The sequence below is a fragment of the Parasteatoda tepidariorum genome, chromosome 8, assembly GCF_982258835.1.
Source record: "Parasteatoda tepidariorum strain Cologne lab strain chromosome 8, Ptep-v5.0, whole genome shotgun sequence".
Taxonomy (NCBI): Eukaryota; Metazoa; Arthropoda; class Arachnida; order Araneae; family Theridiidae; genus Parasteatoda; species Parasteatoda tepidariorum.
In genome coordinates this window covers 98,329,272-98,347,345 of record NC_141762.1, presented here as the reverse complement: position 1 = coordinate 98,347,345, position 18,074 = coordinate 98,329,272, and the positions used below count along the sequence as shown (strand labels likewise).

Below are 18,074 nucleotides of genomic sequence, written 5' to 3'. Positions count from 1 at the left end.
ATATGTTACTTTTTAAAGATAAACTTTAGATATCACAGTAAACATTGCATTAACTTTCACTCTAGGATAAAAATAAAAAAAAATAAAAGCTTAAATTGGAAAAAAAAAACACAAAACAAATGTTAATTAGAAATATTTTTTCAAATTTATTAAAATTTTTTTACAGTTTGCTACATTTCTCTTTACAATGGCGCAGCCAACTCTGGTCATGTTGGTTCCTTTATGTTAGCATTCGTAATATCGCTGTGATGAATTCGTACAACATCTAAAATATAAAAACAGAAATTTTTTATTTTAATTACAATTGAAAGGAAAAAAAGAACTACTGAGAGGTAGAATAAAAACTTTATATTTGTTTTTTATACACTGGAAAAATTTATATGTATTTTTTTTTTACTAATTTCGAATGGTATTTAAGCTGCATATTAAGCGCTGAATTTTATTTGAAATTTTTGCATTTAATGTTTTTTATAAATATAAAACAATATTTAAAAAAAAGTCTGGGTACAAGAATTCACAATAACGTAATACCTTTCCTTTAAAATATCCCTCCTTGATTAGAAAAAAAAAATATATATAAAAATTCCCATAATTTTGGGAGCTTGAGATCTCACAGGTGAAAATTTATAGTTTTGTTTTTAATAGACTGAAGCTAGTAATTTCTTCATCTATTTTCAGAGACTCCTCCTGAGCTTCATCTAAAATATTACTTTTTTTGCATTTAGTTCTTCCATTTGGCTTTCGGCTTCCCTTTTTCCTTTGCCGAAGTCTTCTTTCTCCTGTTGGTGCCTTTTTTCTTTATCTTACACATACCTCCCAGGTGAATTTCGGATACTCAGAATTAACTGCTTGCTGATTATGAAGTCACTTGCTTACCTTGAACAGTTAAACTGGCAAACACAATTCGTCTGGCAGTCAAACTTTCTTCTGTCATGTTGTCCCACAAGAATCGAGAAGTTCTGATTTCGCGGAATTTATTGCAAATTTCCAGGTTTGATGAAGACATTTCTAGGTTTTTGTGATATCTTCACAAATTTCTCTGAATTTTCAATGGGTGATAAAATTTTCTGATTCTTCACTGATTTCCAGGTTCAGTAGCCACAGAAGGAATGTTTTGCCCCCATGTTGAAATTAGAAATGTTTACTAACTTTCAGCGATGTGATTTTCAGCTTTTTTTTGACGTTTGTAAAGAAATGCAGTTATAATTTAAGAATTTGAAAAATAAACATAAGGCCTTTATAAGGCTTCAATATAAAATTAAGGCCTTTTTATGGGCCCTCAATCTTCTCTCCTTCAAATAAGGTCTTTTTAAGGTGCGTGGGAAGCCTGATGGAACTTTCAAATTAATATTTTGATGAAATATGTAGCTACTGTAAGCTCTATTAGGAAAAACAAACTTAAGATGCGAGAAGTAGCTCATAAGGCTTTAAATATTTTTTCTAATCCTGAAAAACATAAGATTTAGACACCATTCTCAAAATCATAGGAAAGTGTAAATTTAGAAGACAAGAGGTTTTATCTTTTTATTATTAATTTAATAAGGGTGATAAGATACATCTTCAGGATGAATTTTTTATATTTAATTTTTCAGAATTTTTAAAACTTTTTTGTATTTACATTGTAAATATTAACTAGAAAGGTTTTTAAATAAAACATTTCAAAAAAGGTTTAAATACATACATCCCTTTCACTGACTAACTAATCAGTTTGTAGCATTTATACAGCTTTTTTCTCAATAAAACTGCTTCTTATTGATAGTTAAAACAGCAGAAAATTAGAAAAATAAATAAAAGTATAAATAATTATATTTTAAAGGTATTAAAACGAAATACTACATTAGAATTAAATACCTGCAAAAACACTGCATATTTCCAATTCAGCAAATGGTCGTTTTTTGTTGGTGCCAAAATAACTGAAATTAGCAGCTAGCTGTGGGGTGATTATATGTTGGAGGAGACGATATATTATATTTGGTACAGTATTTCCTCCTATTTTTCGCAGATCAGATATCTGGAAAACAAAATGAAATTACTCATTATTAAAGAAAAAATTACTTAATATCTGTGCAAAAAGATTTTTTATAAATTTTTAATAGCTACTGTAATTACAAAATACGATTAAAATTCAAAATGGGATAAAGAGCAGAGTATTTACATTATTTCTTAATAGAGGGTAGTAAAAAACCAAGCTATTGTATTTGTATTTATTGAATTTTTAAAAATAACTGTATCTCTAAATAAAATATAATAGGATTTGAATGTGTATATAAATTTTATTACTTCAACAATTGTTTATTCACCAAGTTTAAATTCTTTTTAACACGTTCGCTGTTTAAAAAGCATTGCAATAACCTAAGTGGAATTAAAATCAAGAACTAATGAGTAAACACTGACTTTGATATTGATATATGACAGCAATAAAATGAAATTGTCACCGAAAAAGGTAAAAGAATTAAAAAATTTTAATTATTAAAGAAATGATGGATCTGGTTTAATGATAAGCACTTAACTGCGTTTTTCATCATGAGATTGTTTACAAATTGCTATGGGGAATAGAACACCATTAATAATGGAAAAGTTATGTGACTTAAAAAATTTATATAAAATCAGAGGGAGGGGATAAAATAAAATGCAAGATGTCGTTTAATCAGAAACAGTTGGGAAAAAGAAATATAAAAATTTTAGATAAAAATATAAACTGCAAGATATTATCTAAAGTTGTAACGTATCAAGCTATATTAAGAAACAGTTCTATGTTTTATTAAAAAAACGTTTATTTCACACCACAACACATACAGTAACGAATATAAAGTACCCGTAACGGGATAATGAAAAGATCATAAAACAACAAGAAAAACCCGTAACGGGATATAAGGAAACTTACCCGTAGCGGGATAGATGAGAACCTAAATTCCACACAAAACTAATTTTAAAAAATGAACAACTTTCTGGTGTTCTAATTTTATCGTCTGCTTTTATTTTTTTAAATTTATCTTTTTATATGCTTCTTTTATTTTATTTATGCTTTTGCCAGCCCGTTCTTTTTTTAATATTTTTACTTTTATTCATACTTTTGCAAACCAATTATCTTTCTTATATTTTCAGACTTTAATAAAGTGTACAAAGTCAGCGTTAACAAGCGGCAAAATTTAACATAGCGAAAACCTATACCCAATCGCGACATATTTTGAAAAGATACAAATAATAAAAGTACCACACCACCGGAAATTAGAAACTTAATAAATTCCGATAGATAATCACATAAGCGTTTGCAACAAAATGTTTTTGACCAAGAATGAGATCGAAAAAATATTAAAATAAGTAGCCAAAGTTAGCGAAAGATTCCACTTGTGGTGGCTGATATTCTAATCCTAAATCAATGGAACATCGAACTTCAAACACTCAAAAATGCGAAAATTGGCCATAATTTTATATTTATTTTTAATTAAAAGACGTTGTTGCTGTTTTTACAAAGAATTTAAAGATTTATCTTATCATATTAAAAATGTAAGAATTAATATTTATACTTACTTGCTAATGAAAATCCAACAGAACCCAAATCCCAATTGAACATTGATCACAAACTCATTTCTAATACGTAGAGCTTTGCCAAGCATCCAGTAATCGTAAGTCGGAGTGGTGAACGAATGAGACCAATTATGATGCTCCTATGGAATAACGAGGGAGCAAAATCCATAGGATAGATTTCTTGCGGATGACCGGTGGAGGAATATCCGTAGGCGATGTTTCCGAAGGACTTCCTACGTATCGTTATCCGTAGGAATGTTAGAATGGAATTTCCCTCGGCGTTCCTTTATTTATCCGCCTCTTCCTTCGGAAGAAAGGGACGCATTTGGGAGGTCCTAGGGAATGTTTTCGGAAGATGAGTGCTATATGGGTAGGTAGGTACTTTATTTGCGTCGCACTAGAGCTTCACAATGGGCTATTGGCGACGGTCTGGCAAACGTTCCTGAGGATGATCCGAAGAAATGTCATCGCACTTTTGATTCTGAGCAGAGGGGTCGGCTTCCCTGCTTTGGTGGCCCGACTACTTGAACGCGAAGTTGAGCTCTTTACAGTAGAACAGTTTAACAAGGTACTTTCCTTTAGAACTATGTTTAACGTAGTTTTCAGTTCCATGTAGTTTTAAAAATTAAAAGATTTTAATCTACATGAAAATCAAGACAGAAACTAACTTCCTTCCTTCTTGTATGACTCTCCTCACGCTAATATTGAAAGCAAGCGAAGTGTTGCCATAGGTAGATAGTTCTATTTTTAGTAACTCGCTAATTTCAACTGCCTTATTTCTTCCTCAGGGATGTTTCCCAGACCGTCGCCAATAGCCCATTGTGCAGCTCTAGTGCGACGTGAATGAAGAAACAAATAAACGGCCTTATTTCTCTGTGGCTGTGCTGCACTGCAACCTCCTGCTATCTATTAAGCCTCAACCCTAAACTACATTAATGGGAAAATAGAGCTATAAGCTAATGCAAAGATATCGAGGCAATCTATATCAATTCAGCTAGTAGTGTTTAGATTGAAGCATATTGAAGGTAAAAGTACTAAATTATAGTTATACGGATAGTTGAAATTATAAGTAAATTGTGTGTGTTCGAATTGGACTTTTAATTTTTACGGTAGATTTTCTTGTACATGCTCTTAAAATATCATTATTAATAGCTATATATTTACTAGTTTTTCCAAATACAGTAGTGTCGACATGAAAGTATTTTAGTTACTCTCTAAGATTTCTAATTTTTGCTCTGTAGATTACCATTGATTTGATTACTTTTAGGGCAAGTATTGCTTTTCATCTCTTGTTTTAGAAGACGCAGCTCTCCTTCTTGATATTTATTTACCTAGATAAGCAACTAAGTAACCTATCCATGCGTATTTGTATTGTATGAAGGTCGGTTGATAATAGAGCTACGGTTTTTTTTTTTCTCTCGTTCGTCTTTAAATGGCAATAAAAAAATTGAACTAAATTTAAAACTTTCTATATAATATACAATTCACTATTTCAAAAACTAGGGTCATTAAGCCAACAACAAGAAATAGGGGGGTAGACTATACTTGAGGGTGGCCCCGCCAAGTTGCGATCGCGATTGATCGCCAAGCTGAGCGATGTTGAAAACCAATCGTGATTCCGATTGGTTTAGATTTTAATCGCGATTCTGATTAGTTTAGAATTTAGCGTTGTTTTTAAATGAAATTTCAGAGATCGTTAGTTCTACTTTGGATACCGGCTGGTAAGGTTATTTTTGCTTCTGGTACTAAAACTGAATACTGTCATTAAGATAAATCTTAAGCTTCTGTACGATTTTAATAACAATGAAAATAAAACAGTGATTGACTGGTGTATGAATGAAGGTTTAATTAGTAATAGATATAAATGTCCTGTTTGTGGTTTACCACGGCGTTCCGGGCAAACAAGTATGGCGCCAAACATAAGTCGCCAAGGGGCACCCTCAAGTATATTTTTCCCGAAATAGGGACCTAAAGTCAAGAATTTAGACTGTTTAGAACAAAAGTAATAGGAACGTATATTTAATAATAGGGACGTATTAGAGAGGTTTCAAAAAGGAAATGTTAAAGCTCTCTCAAAATGGAGATGTTTATATTTTAAATTTAGATGCAATAAAGTTATCAATTTTTTTTAAATTCTAAATTTTATTACACAAATATTGAGTAGAAAAATTTTAATGTTGGGATCTGCCTCATAATCTATAAAATGTGAGAGGCTAAAGCGCCCCCCCCCCCAGTTCCATTGTCTCTAAATAGTTTTTTTTTTATCATATGCTCATTTTTGTCTTTACCCTGTGTACCCATCTGCCACTGATCAAGCCACATTGGTAAATCTTTGATTTTACAAATGAAACCTAGGTTTTGACAGACTTTAACCTTTTACAGTGAAATACTCAAATTTTTGGAGAAAAAAATGCTGACAATACTGTGCAGGGTTCCCACGGGTCAGGGAAAACTTGGAATTGTCAGGGAATTTTTTTTCAACTCCAAAAATCAGGGAAAGTTGCAATTTTTTTTACAAAAACCTGGAAAATTCCTTCATTATACCTGGAAAAAAAAAACCAGTCTTAAAATTGTCAGTAACAGTACTCACTTGTTGAGATTCGAGTTAAATAATTCTAACATCATTACAATTTTTACAATTATTTATTGTAAAAATTTTATATTTTAGACAAACTGAAATGCTTCCTTCCTCATATAATGATATTTATTTTGCATAGAGAATCTAATACAGTTGAACCTGTTTATCTCGAATCTCACGGGAAAGGCGAAAAATTCGAGATAAAGAGGTTTCGAGTTATAAAGGTTCTATAAAAAATTTTAATTTAATTAAGAAACTCGACTAAAAGTGCTTTGTTTTTAGTAGAAAAATATAGACATTTCTTTAAAATAATTATACCACATACACCAATTTACATAAGTTTTTTAACTTACATTTAACAATGAAAATAATTTTCCAAGATTTTTGACTAATAGCCTTATTTGTTTCTATTGTTCTTTTGAGGTTAGAAAGATTGCAAATTCCTCATAGACCGTTTTCTATAATTCACTTTAAAACTCTTAATTATCCTTTGATCCATTGGTTGCAATTTTGAGGTCGAAATGAATTTCTATTCTTAGCTTTCTTATCTATGTTGAAAAGCTAACCCCTTATGGTCACTACTCATTAACCCCTCACTTACTGCCAGAATCATTGTATTCCTTTCTAGTTAAGGAAGTGCAGGGATAGTGCTTGAAATTCAAAGAAACACTCCCAACCTGTTCATCCCTACTTCTTGTGGATTCACGAAATTCATCTCTGTGATAAGGCTCTACTTATAAGGAAAGTTTTGACATTTGTGCTCTATTATTAGAAATTCGAGAAACGGAGGTTTCGAAAAACAATTTCGACATAAACGTGCAAAATGCATTGATTTTAGGCATGAAACGTAGGAAATTTTAAAAATTTCGAGATATAGAGGTTTTCGAGATAAACAGGTTCAACTGAACTTGGCATTACAAATAAAGGAATCAAAATTTTCTGATGATAAATTTCATAGCATAGATAAAATATGATATTGATTTTCATTTAAATTTACCTGTTGTACCTGGAAAAATTGAGGAATTTTTTTTTCTGAAATTGAGTGGGAACCCTGACTGTGTGTAAGAATGATAAAATTAGTTTGTGGTATTTCAGTAAATTAATCAAAAAGAATTTGCATTGTACAAACATATATACCTGATGATTTTGTGAGCTTTCCTTTATATTATAAATCCCAACTTTCTCTTGCAATGCATTAAAAAAAAATAATTTATTTCAATTTTACTATTGAAATTTTTTGAATGATTGTTTTGATTCCCAAACAATTTCAATTTTTTTTAAAGACCACTAAGGACTTAGCATTGCATAATTATTATCATTTATTATTTTTTAGGTGGCATTAAAGTAAATTGGACTGAATTTATAAAGTTGTAAGAGATATCAATACAATCTCTTAATCTGCACCAGAAACAACTGTAGCACCTATAATCACAACCTGTGTGGCTGAGTCTTTGCAAATGTTCATACTATGCTTTATTTGGTAATTTTTGTTAACATCTATGTTCCAATTTTAAGAATTTGCTAATGTTTCAATCCCTTATGACAAACTTTATTGCTTACAGCTTATTAAATTTCAATTTTAAGCACAGACATTTAGAAGATAATTTAAACTAAATTAATTAAGCTCTTACTTGTGCTACTATCATCTATGTTTTTTTTAACATTGCACTGTAAGTGTATTCTCTTTGCATCTTTGTTTTTTCTTTGTAGTCGAAAGAAATTATTTATTGATAGAACACAAGTTTTGATATTATTCAAAACTAGCTTTCTGTGCAGGTTTTTCTTTTTATATTAAAGTTTCTTTAAAATCAATGTAGAATTTTTTTTTTTTTTTTTTTTTTGCAAATTTTCTATTGAAGTGTGGTGCGAGCTTTGTTATACAGTTGTTTTTCCATTTTTATGTCATTCAACCAGGGTTGGCGTTTTGCCGGCAGAAACTGGTTTTTGCGATGCCAGTGGCAGAAACTGGTTTATAACCGGCAGAAACTAAGAAAACTTCTATATTAGTTCTAGTAATTGCTTAATGACATTTTGTTTAAGTAAACTGAAAAATTTAACTCCATGTAACTGTAGCAAACTTTTTAATTCATTGTTTGTAAATATACATTATTTTGTTTATATTAAATATAAGGAGTGCAGTATATCAAATATTTATATAAAATGAAGAATAAAGTAATGTAATAATAAATATAAATGCTAGATTTTAGTTTATTATATTAAATTCTGAAATTCAGTTATTATCATTTAACTCTTAACATAACTGAGCAGAGTTATTTTCAAATAGTTTTTTTCTCTTCAAGACATAATTTGCATGGCAACAATCCAATTATTATAACAGTAACAGTTAGAATCTTTTGTGGATGGCAATGTCTGCTGGATTTGAGGAAATCTTCTCAAATTTCTCGTTCGTGCATAGCGAATTGAAAAATTGTTTAGGTTTAGAAACTGCATCAAAACTTGTCTTTTGTTATATATTCTTGCTAAATTAATATATAAACTCTATTCTTGCAATATTAAAATATTATAAACTCTATTCTTGCAATAGATGTGACAAACGTTTTCATTAAACAGTAGTCTAACTAAGCACAGCATTGTCAATTGTGGTAGAAAGCCTTTTTCTTGTAGCATATGTTGTAAGGGTTTTTCAAGTAAGCATTATTTAACTAAACGCAACAAAAATGCCCATTCTGTTAAAAAACCTTCAGCATAGGTTCTTGCAAAATTTTCTAAAATATCACGATGTCGTGATTAAAAACTAATAATCTGGCGAGAAAGGTCGAGGAATAGAGACATGCTTGGATTATTTTTAATTAAAGGAACATTTGTAGTTTTATTTTGAGTTTAAAATTATAGCTTTCCCTCAAGTGTAAGGCATATAAACTGTGACCTTTTTTTAAAATTTTTCTTGATGTGAGAACTTACAAAAACAGCCCTTAGATCTCAGCTGTGAATAATTTGATTATAGAATGTGATGGATACGAAATGAAATTTTTGATCTACTGGAAATAAAAGTATTGTTTTTCCTTCTTATGATAAAATTTTTTCTAGTTATTTTAAAATTTTAAATATTATATAATTTTGTGCCAAAATTCATCCAGTTTTGTGAATAGTGTGTAAATTTTGTTTGATACACAAAAAAAAAAAAAAAAATATCCATTATCATGATCCTTTATTTCTTTTAGATTTTACTTCCATACTTACTACATCATTAATTAAATTGTTTCCTTTTATAGGTTTTTAATCGAAGCTACAGAAAATTTCTTCTTAAGTGCAATTATATGTGTTTAAAATATTTTTATAAAACTTTTAGAGATATTACTGTTTGAATCTTCACTTCTGTTTTATGTAACACTTCTGTTTGAATGTGTGCTTCTCTTTTTTTCTTCTTTTTTTTGGCATTAACTGTTTGAGATAGTGCTATTTTGTGTTACAATTTGTTTCAACTTTGTTTCTATCTCCACTTTTGCTTTTAAATTTTAGCATACGATTTCATGTGACGGTAAGAATCCTGTATTTAAAAATTTCATTCATATCTGAAGGCCAATTTATAAATTTAATAAGTATGTTTATATAGACTTTTGATGATAGATGAAGTGAATGCTTTAAAATTGTGTTAAGAATACTGCTATTTTGTGTAACTATTAAAAATACTTATATTAATTGTCATTAGTTTTTAAAACCTGTCTTTCAATAGGGCTCCCATTAAATAGGCATGTCTGATAAAACTTATGACCCTCTAACCAACAGCAGTTCTGTTGAAACTAGTGAAACACCTTGTGATAAAAGTCTTACATCAGTCGCGTCAACTAATCAGAGGTTTAACAATGCAAGTGTTAAAAAACATTCTTGTGATGTGTGTAATAGGATATTTTCCACAAAGAGCAATTTAACTGAACACAGTCTTATCCATACAGGTGGAAAACCTTACTCTTGTAACATATGCAGTAAGAGTTTCTCACGAAAAAGGCTACTAACGAGGCACCAGTCCGTTCACACCGGCGAGAAACCTTATTCTTGTGATATATGTAGCAAAAAGTTTTCTCTTAAAAATGCTTTGACTGAACATTACCTCTCCCATAGTGGCGAGAAAATTTATTCTTGTAATATATGCCAAAAGAGTTTTTCGAGAAAAAGTTATTTAAATAGACACTATCTTGTCCATACTGGTGAAAAACCTTATCCTTGTAGTATATGTAATAAGAATTTTTTAAGAAATGGCGATTTAACTCGGCACATGTTAGTGCATACTGGTGAAAAACCTTACTCTTGTAATGTATGCGAGAAAAAGTTTTCTGATAAGAGTAAGGTAACGAGGCATAACCGTGTTCATACTGGTGAGAAACCTTATTCTTGCGTTCTGTGTAATAAAAGCTATACTCAAAAAAATAATTTAACTGAACACTATCTTGTTCATCACAGTGAAATATAATTTTCTTAGTTTTAATAGTTTTTAATGCAGTGATACTGTCTTTAAGTTCTCTACTTCAGATACTATACCTATTTAATTGGTCAACTTATTAAAAACTGCCGGTATATCACCTATTCTGTTTCACCTACATTAGTTTATTAAAATTTAAAGTTAAGAGAAACGATAGTTCATGTAAATAATTTACTTTCAATCGTGCAAATAGATTACTTTGCGTAATCCTGCCATAATTTGTTAAAATTTTTATACTTTTTTTAGCGTTGGAAACTTTGCAATCTACTCCAGGGTGCGTAGCATTTTTAAAAAGTGATTAAAGGTACTTAGTTTATATTTACGTTTTTTAATAGAACTTAAAGGTGCTTTTTTTTATCCGGGTTTGTAAAAGGTGCTTAGTTTTCCATCTTTTAAAAAGATTTTTTCTTTGCCATGTCAATTGTCATTCTAAATTACAGAAAATGCATGGTTTTCGCAATTTTTTCTGCAATATTTATCAGAAACTAGTTATTGTATCACGTCACGATTATGTACAGTTTTTAAAAATGTTTTTGAATTTATTGATTTTATGTTAATAAATTAAGAACTTTAAACCATGGGAAGGAATTATTTTTATTAATGCACAGATCCTAATTATAATTTTTTTTTAAGTGATTAAAATATTTTTTGAATGCTTAAATGGGACTTATTTTTTGTTGCAAAATCTGGCTATACACCCTGAATTATATTTTTAGAGAAAGAAAAAAATTATCTAATATGAATTAAAATGATTTTTATGTTAGATTTTTATTATCATAAGAAATTATGAACTATTGTTCTTAACCTCTTGAGAATATGGTAAAATTTTATCAATAAAATAAATATTTCTTTTTCTGTTTATGTACCTTTATAATGCGATTGTCTATGAAAAAATATAATTGCATTTGTTCTCATAGGTAATAGTTTTTAATTAGAATTATAAGAAGAGTAAGATATGAAATTCAAGTAACATTTTGGATAGTTTTATGTCATGTAAATGTGTGTGTGTATGTATATATATATATATTAATAATGGTCATATGCAACTTTAGGTGGTAGCTCAAAGTTCTGAAATTTATAATTTTATTTTTATCAAAATCGTGAATTTTGAATAGTAATTGTTTTATGAAAGCATAATTGTTTTGTTTTTGCGAGTTTTTCTATTTTAAGTCATTTATTCCAACTTAATATCTTTTATTTCAATAACTTATGATTTGAGCCTGATGGATTTTGTCTTCTGACCGAAATGTGATCAAGTACAATATCCTATATGATACAAAAAAGAAAGCAAGAAGTTGAAATTCATAATTTTTTTTAATGTAATAATTAAAAATAACTGAAAAAAAATTATTTTAATTTTTGAGTTTTAATTAAATAATATTTTACTGCATTTATGAGTTTACTTTCTAAGTTACATATTGCTATGTGAAAATCAGCCATTATTTAATGAGGTTTCACCAGGATAATATAAGTTAAGTTTTGTTATCTATGGGCTCATTTTATCTATGCAAACAATTTTTTAATGTTCTGTTATTCCAGATAAAAATAAATGAATCTTGTTTAGACTGTAAATTTCTGTGTAAAAGTAGTTTTCTAACAAGTGATTTTGTTGAACAAAATTTGGTTAACAAGTTGAATTCTACGTAAAAAAAAAGATTTTTTTCACCTGTGCATTGTCTATATTTGTGAAAAGTTTTGCATATTATTTATCTATACATATATTCCAAACACATCATTTGTATTTGTACTCATTCAATAAAAATAATTTAATAAAATATAACCTTGTTCATGTCTGCTCATAAAACACCTGCTATTTTTATAAATATCGTGAGCTTGCTTTCCTGAGAACACCGCTTTCGCATCCGAGACAGTGCCTATATCGGACTGATACAGCAAAATATGGGGGAAAATTGCAATTATCCAGGGATGGCACCAAACTTTGCCCAACAGGAGATCAAGTCTCCCCCACAAGGGGGCTTAAACAAATTATTTAAATTTAAACACATTTTTATACTTTTTTCTCACATCAATTTTTTCAAGTTTGTTTCTAAGAAGTTAGAAACACTAATTTTGATACCATAATATGCATATTCATTTTAATGTACATTTAAATCGCTTTTTTTTCTGCTATTGATGTATTTTGTACAGTGTGGTTCAATTTACCACACATTATGAGCTTCAAAATTACTACCGTAATAAAGAAAAATTGTTGTAGTCACCACTGTTTCCAAAAAAATTCCACGCTTCTTACTCTCGTAACGCAAGAACTATTCAATAATAAAAAATTGAGATTTCATGTACGTTAAACGAAACGTTTGAAGAACATTTTGCTAGGAAAATATTATTTTTGTAAGCATCGATTGGCTTTTGAATCATTTAAATTCAATTTTCCCTTCTGTGCCATATAATAATTCAGTTTTGCCGACAAAGCTATAAGAACATTTTAGCAACCACGTATTTTATCTAAAGATATCATGCCCCGTTTTGTACACACTTCGAAATGGTTAGGCCCATTAAATTGTAAAATTCGAATTTTTTTAATTGTTGCATAGTATCATTTTACGGACAAAAAAAAGGATTCTTTTAATCAGGGGACTCGATGTAAATAATATATATGTTGTAAATAAATACTAACTTCTAAAAATTCTCCTTATTATTCTTTTTTTTTCTTTCGATGATGCTTTTAAAGTGAATATCTATGTTCATTAAAATGTTAATTTTTTCATTTGAAAAAAAGAGCAACTCTATTAGCTTAAAATATAAACTTCATACAATATAGTTCAAATTTTTATTGATTTTTCAATTTGCAAATTTTAAATTTGCGTCCGTGAAACGAATATTAGCTAACTTTGATTTAAAAAAAATTTTTGCCACATAAGATGGCTGCTGTTTGTTTGCTCCTACACAGCTGAAAGCAGGCTTTCCACCAAGATTTCTGTTTCGTTTTGCAGAATCTTTTTACATGTTGGCATGCTCCTGCAATGAATAACGTTTAACGCAGCTAATTAATTATTGTTCACTGCATCAACAGGAAACATTCTTTCCTCTGCGATTCACTTTTGCTTTAATAATTATGAGTCCCGCAGTGGACTGATCGTTAAGAGACACGGTTCCCAGCAGATCACCGAAGTCAAGCATCACTGGCTGCGATCAGTGTGCGGGTGGGTGACCACTTGGATCAGTCTGTGTAAGGACAGAGGGTGTGCGGTATTGGTCCTCGTTAACTGTTCTACCGTAAAATGCTCGACTTCGCGTGCAGATCGTAGGGCTACCGAAGCGGGGTTGCCATCCCCTCTGCAGAGGATCAAAATTGTGATGGCATGTCTTCGGATCATCCTCAGGGATGCTTCCCAGACCGTTGCCAATAGCCCATTGTGCAGCTCTAGTGCGACGTAAATGAGCTATTACTATTTTATAATTATGAATTTTAAGTCACAAGAAATTAAGGAGGTAGGAGACCAAAATTTAAAAACATACGAGTTTTTTCATTTCTCGGGAACTATTTGACTGATTTTGCTCAAATTTTGTGTTTCTGCACTTAAAATTGCATTCTTTCAAATAATAAAAAAATTGTATACCTTTCATTTCTAAAGTGTCCCGCAGTGGACTGATCGTTAAGATCCCAGCAGATCACCGAAGTCAAGCATCACTGGCTACGGTCAGTGTGCGGGTGGGAGATCACTTGGATCAGTCTGCGTAGGGACCGAGGGTGTGTGGTATTGGTCCTCGTTAAACTGTTCTACCGTAAAGTGCTCGACTTCGCGCGCAGGTCGTCGGGCTACCGAAGCGGGGGTGCCATCCCTTCCGCAGAGGATCAAAATTGTGATGGCATGTCTTCGGATCATCCTCCGGGATGTTTCCCAGACCGTCGCCAATAGCCCATTGTGCAGCTCTAGCGCGACGTAAAGTAACAACAACAACAACAACAAATCATTTCTAAAGTATTTCGAAAGTCATTAAATAAAATAATATCTGGGTAAGTAGTGTTTTTAAAATCCCTTAAGGATGTTTTTTTTTATTCGGGATTTGTAAGTGCTTATTTTTTTAAATAGAGATTTTTTTCTTTGCCGTGTCGATTGACGGTGTAAAAAATTACAAAAAATGCCTGATTTTCATAATTTCCTCTGCAATATTTATCAGAAACTAGTTATTATATCACGATTATGTAAAGTTTTTGAATTTTATTGATTTTATGCATATGAATTATGGCAGGTCGTCGGGCTACCGAAGCGGGGGTGCCATCCCTTCCGCAGAGGATCAAAATTGTGATGGCATGTCTTCGGATCATCCTCCGGGATGTTTCCCAGACCGTCGCCAATAGCCCATTGTGCAGCACTAGTGCGACGTAAAGTAACAACAACAACAACAGCATATGAATTATGAACTTTAAACAGTAGGAAAAAAATAATTTTTACTAATGCACGGCGCCTAATTATGATTTGAGGGGGGGGGGGTGATTAAAAATTTTTTTGAGTGCTTAAAATAGGTGCTTATTTTTTGTTGAAAAATCTGTCTACGCACTACGCACTCTGAATTAAATATTTACTAAAATTTGCATTTTGCATCAAATTATCTTTAGAAAAACGAATTTTATAATTGTAAGCAAAACCTTTTCAATAGTGAAATAAACTAAAGTTAACATTGAAGGGTCCAAACTTTAAATCGCGCTCCTGAACAAACTATTAAAACAATATTTGCAGATTCAAATCTCTAAATATTGAAGGTATGTTTAATCAGAGGAAGTACGTTTTTGTGTCTTATTTCCTAACTTAAAATATCGTTTGCACTAATTAATTAGTATATTTGTCGTCGCCTTCTCTAACAATTAAGAATGAGTCCTAGAACATGTGAAGATCCGATGCTTAAATCAAAAGTTATTCCAGAGGGTCCATTTATTTTCTTGTGCACTGTGCATTCATTTAAGGTACATGTCAGTCTTGCATAAGATTTTTTCATTCTTATACAGTAAGATAATTTAGCTGGTGGCGATCCAAACATATATGGTTTGATGACTTAAAGGATTTTGATTGTGATAATTTAAGGGTCCTGCAGTGGACTAATCGTTAAGACGAGGTTCCCAGCAGATCACTGAAGTCAAGCGTCTGTGTGCTGGTGGGTGATCCCTTGGACCAGTCTGCGTAGGGACCGAGGGTGTGCGGTATAGGTCCTCGTTAAACTGTTCTACAGTAAAGTGCTCGACTTCACGTGCAGGTTGTTGGACTACCGAAGCTGGGGTTCCACCTGCTCTGCAGAGGATCAAAATTGTGATGGCATGTCTTCGGATCATCCTCACGGATGTTTCCCAGACCATCGCCTATAGCCCATTGTGCAGCTCTAGTGCGACGTAAATGAATTACAACTACAAGTGATAATTTAAGGATTATGATAATTTAAAAAGTCAGAAATACGAAGAATATTTTAAGATATGTGTGTTAGCAAGACAGCACTTCTTCAGGGGACACACAAGAGCCCTTCTGTTGTCAGCAGAAAGGCTCCTGTGTGTTGGCAGGCAGTTAATTAAATTTTACTTTTGTTAACTAGAGGGAAGACATATTCGCAATTCATATAAACTATAGGCGGCGCTGCAGTCTCGGGCAAATGGCGTCAGAGAGAGGCAATACAATCTGATGTTGTATCTATTGTTGTTGTTAATTTACGTCGCACTAGAGCTGCACAATGGGCTATTGGCGACGGTCTGGGAAGCATCCCGGAGGATGATCCGAAGACATGCCATCGCAATTTTGATCCTCTGCGGAGGAGATGGCACCCCCGCTTCGGTAGCCCGACGACCTGCGCGCGAAGTCGAGCACTTTTCTGTAGCACAGTTTAACGAGGACCAATACCGCACACCCTCGGTCCCTACACAGACTGATCCAAGTGGTCACCCACCCGCACACTGATCGCAGCCAGTGATGCTTGACTTCGGTGATCTGCTGGGAACCGTGTCTTAACGATCAGTCCACTGCGGGACTCTGATGTTGTATCTGTTTCCCAGTTGATAACTGTGTGATACATTCCCATTTTATTACTGTCTAGCTTAATTTTACTGTCCAGTGATGGATTTTATTAAATTATTAGATACTTTAGCATATCGGGAAAGGGACGAGAAATCCAGGAGCATCGCTGAATTCCAATGAAAAACTTGATGGGAAAAGGGCCATTAACCACCTCAGGAGTCCAGATAAGTAGGATGATGATGATGATGGGGAATCAGTGTCAAAGAAATAGTCCGCCCGAAACTTACTAGCTACGATGTGAACTTCGCGCAATTCGTTATTTATAATATTTTGAAATAAAATTAATTTTTAAAAACATGAACACTGCTAAATATGCTTGTACTTATGAAAACTGCTCTGCTACATTTCATCGTTCTGAGCGTTATGAAACCCACTTGCGAAAGCATACTGGAGAGGTAGCTAAAGATAATCTTAATTTATATATTTAAATTGTGTGTCATGTTTCAGAAACGCATGTTACCAGCATTTTACCCAATAAAACATCAATATAAACAGTTAGTGAACGATTGAAAAATTTCTGCTGTTTTTTATATTTTACTAATCACATGGATGTAAAATGCATTCAATCACAACATTTATATAAATTGAGTAATTTCTATGAAAAAAAAAAAAAATAAATAAATAATGCAAAGTGGTGTGAAAGAAAGGTCATAAAGGGGAAAAATTTGTTTCGAATTTTTTTCATTTTATTTAAGTCTCCACATAATATATATATGTAGTTGGTTTAGTCCTCAGAATGCTTGAAAATTTATTTTTTATATAATTAAATCATTATTACAAATCCAACAATGAAAAAAAAGTAGATGTTTTACTCAAAATTTTAAAACACAAAATACATTTATAAATTTTTTAAACTGGCATAAAAAATGTATTAGAAAATTCATTTTTTTTTCGTAGGAAATACAAAGGAAAAAAATTGAATAAAAAGTCATAAATACTGCAGAAAATCATAAAATTAAAAATAGTTTTCTTATAAACACACAAAAAAAAAAGGCATTTATGTAGTTTTCAAAATGTAGGAAATGATTGAGATTTTGCATAGATTGTAGTGTATCTACCACTACAAAAATACTATTCCAATCAACTAGTATGTATGTAAGACATGTTAACTCGATTCTATGTTGGGGTTCCTTTTCAAAGATGAAGGTTGACTTTGTCGATAACTACTTTCTCCACTCAGATTTTACTTTAAACATATCAAAAATTGTGTATTATCAAAAAATGTCAGTTGTTTTTATATTAAAATACCTGTTTTTCCTTAAAAAATGTAACAAATATATTTTATTAAGTAAAAATAAAAATTACATTTTAATGTAAACATTGTTAACTTTCATAATAATGCTAAAAATGATCAAGTAATGATGCAGCTCAGTAATGAAAGAATAAGATTGTTTTTTATTGCCTGATTGCTTAAACAAAATTAGTAGTTTTTATTGTATATAAATTTTCTTGTTTTTATTTTTCCCCAATGTTTTAAAATGCTGGCCAAAGTTAAATTTATATTAATATTTTT

At 31.2% G+C, this 18,074-nt stretch overlaps 2 protein-coding genes and 1 long non-coding RNA gene across 6 annotated transcripts in view; 2 read left to right on the top strand and 1 right to left on the bottom strand.

Annotated features, from left to right (window-relative positions):
* The window catches only part of LOC107439676 (uncharacterized), a 45,112-nt gene extending 32,788 nt beyond the window's left edge, over window positions 1-12,324 (top strand). Inside the window, exon 3 of the mRNA XM_087149681.1 lies at window positions 9,813-12,324. Within this exon, the coding sequence (XP_087005807.1) occupies window positions 9,813-10,535 (723 nt within the window). The 3' untranslated portion in view covers window positions 10,536-12,324. The remainder of the gene's footprint in view (window positions 1-9,812) is intronic.
* LOC122273321 (uncharacterized) lies at window positions 123-4,218 on the bottom strand. 2 transcript variants are annotated; one of them, XR_011635987.2, is made up of 3 exons: window positions 3,532-4,218; window positions 1,852-2,011; window positions 123-265 (listed from the first exon to the last, which is right to left on the bottom strand). It is a non-coding gene; the product is annotated as an uncharacterized LOC122273321 (long non-coding RNA). The 2 variants fall into 2 exon arrangements; XR_011635988.2 differs by lacking the exon at window positions 3,532-4,218 and adding an exon at window positions 2,885-3,482.
* A 4,414-nt stretch (window positions 12,325-16,738) lies between the features above and the next one.
* LOC122269483 (transcription factor IIIA) overlaps window positions 16,739-18,074 on the top strand; it is a 42,603-nt gene continuing 41,267 nt past the window's right edge. The window contains exon 1 of one of the 3 annotated variants that reach the window (XM_087169485.1): window positions 16,739-16,956. In XM_087169485.1, coding sequence (XP_087025611.1) covers window positions 16,858-16,956 — 99 coding nt within the window. In that variant the 5' untranslated portion in view covers window positions 16,739-16,857. The remainder of the gene's footprint in view (window positions 16,957-18,074) is intronic. The other 2 variants (XM_087169488.1, XM_087169487.1) reach the window with 2 other exon arrangements.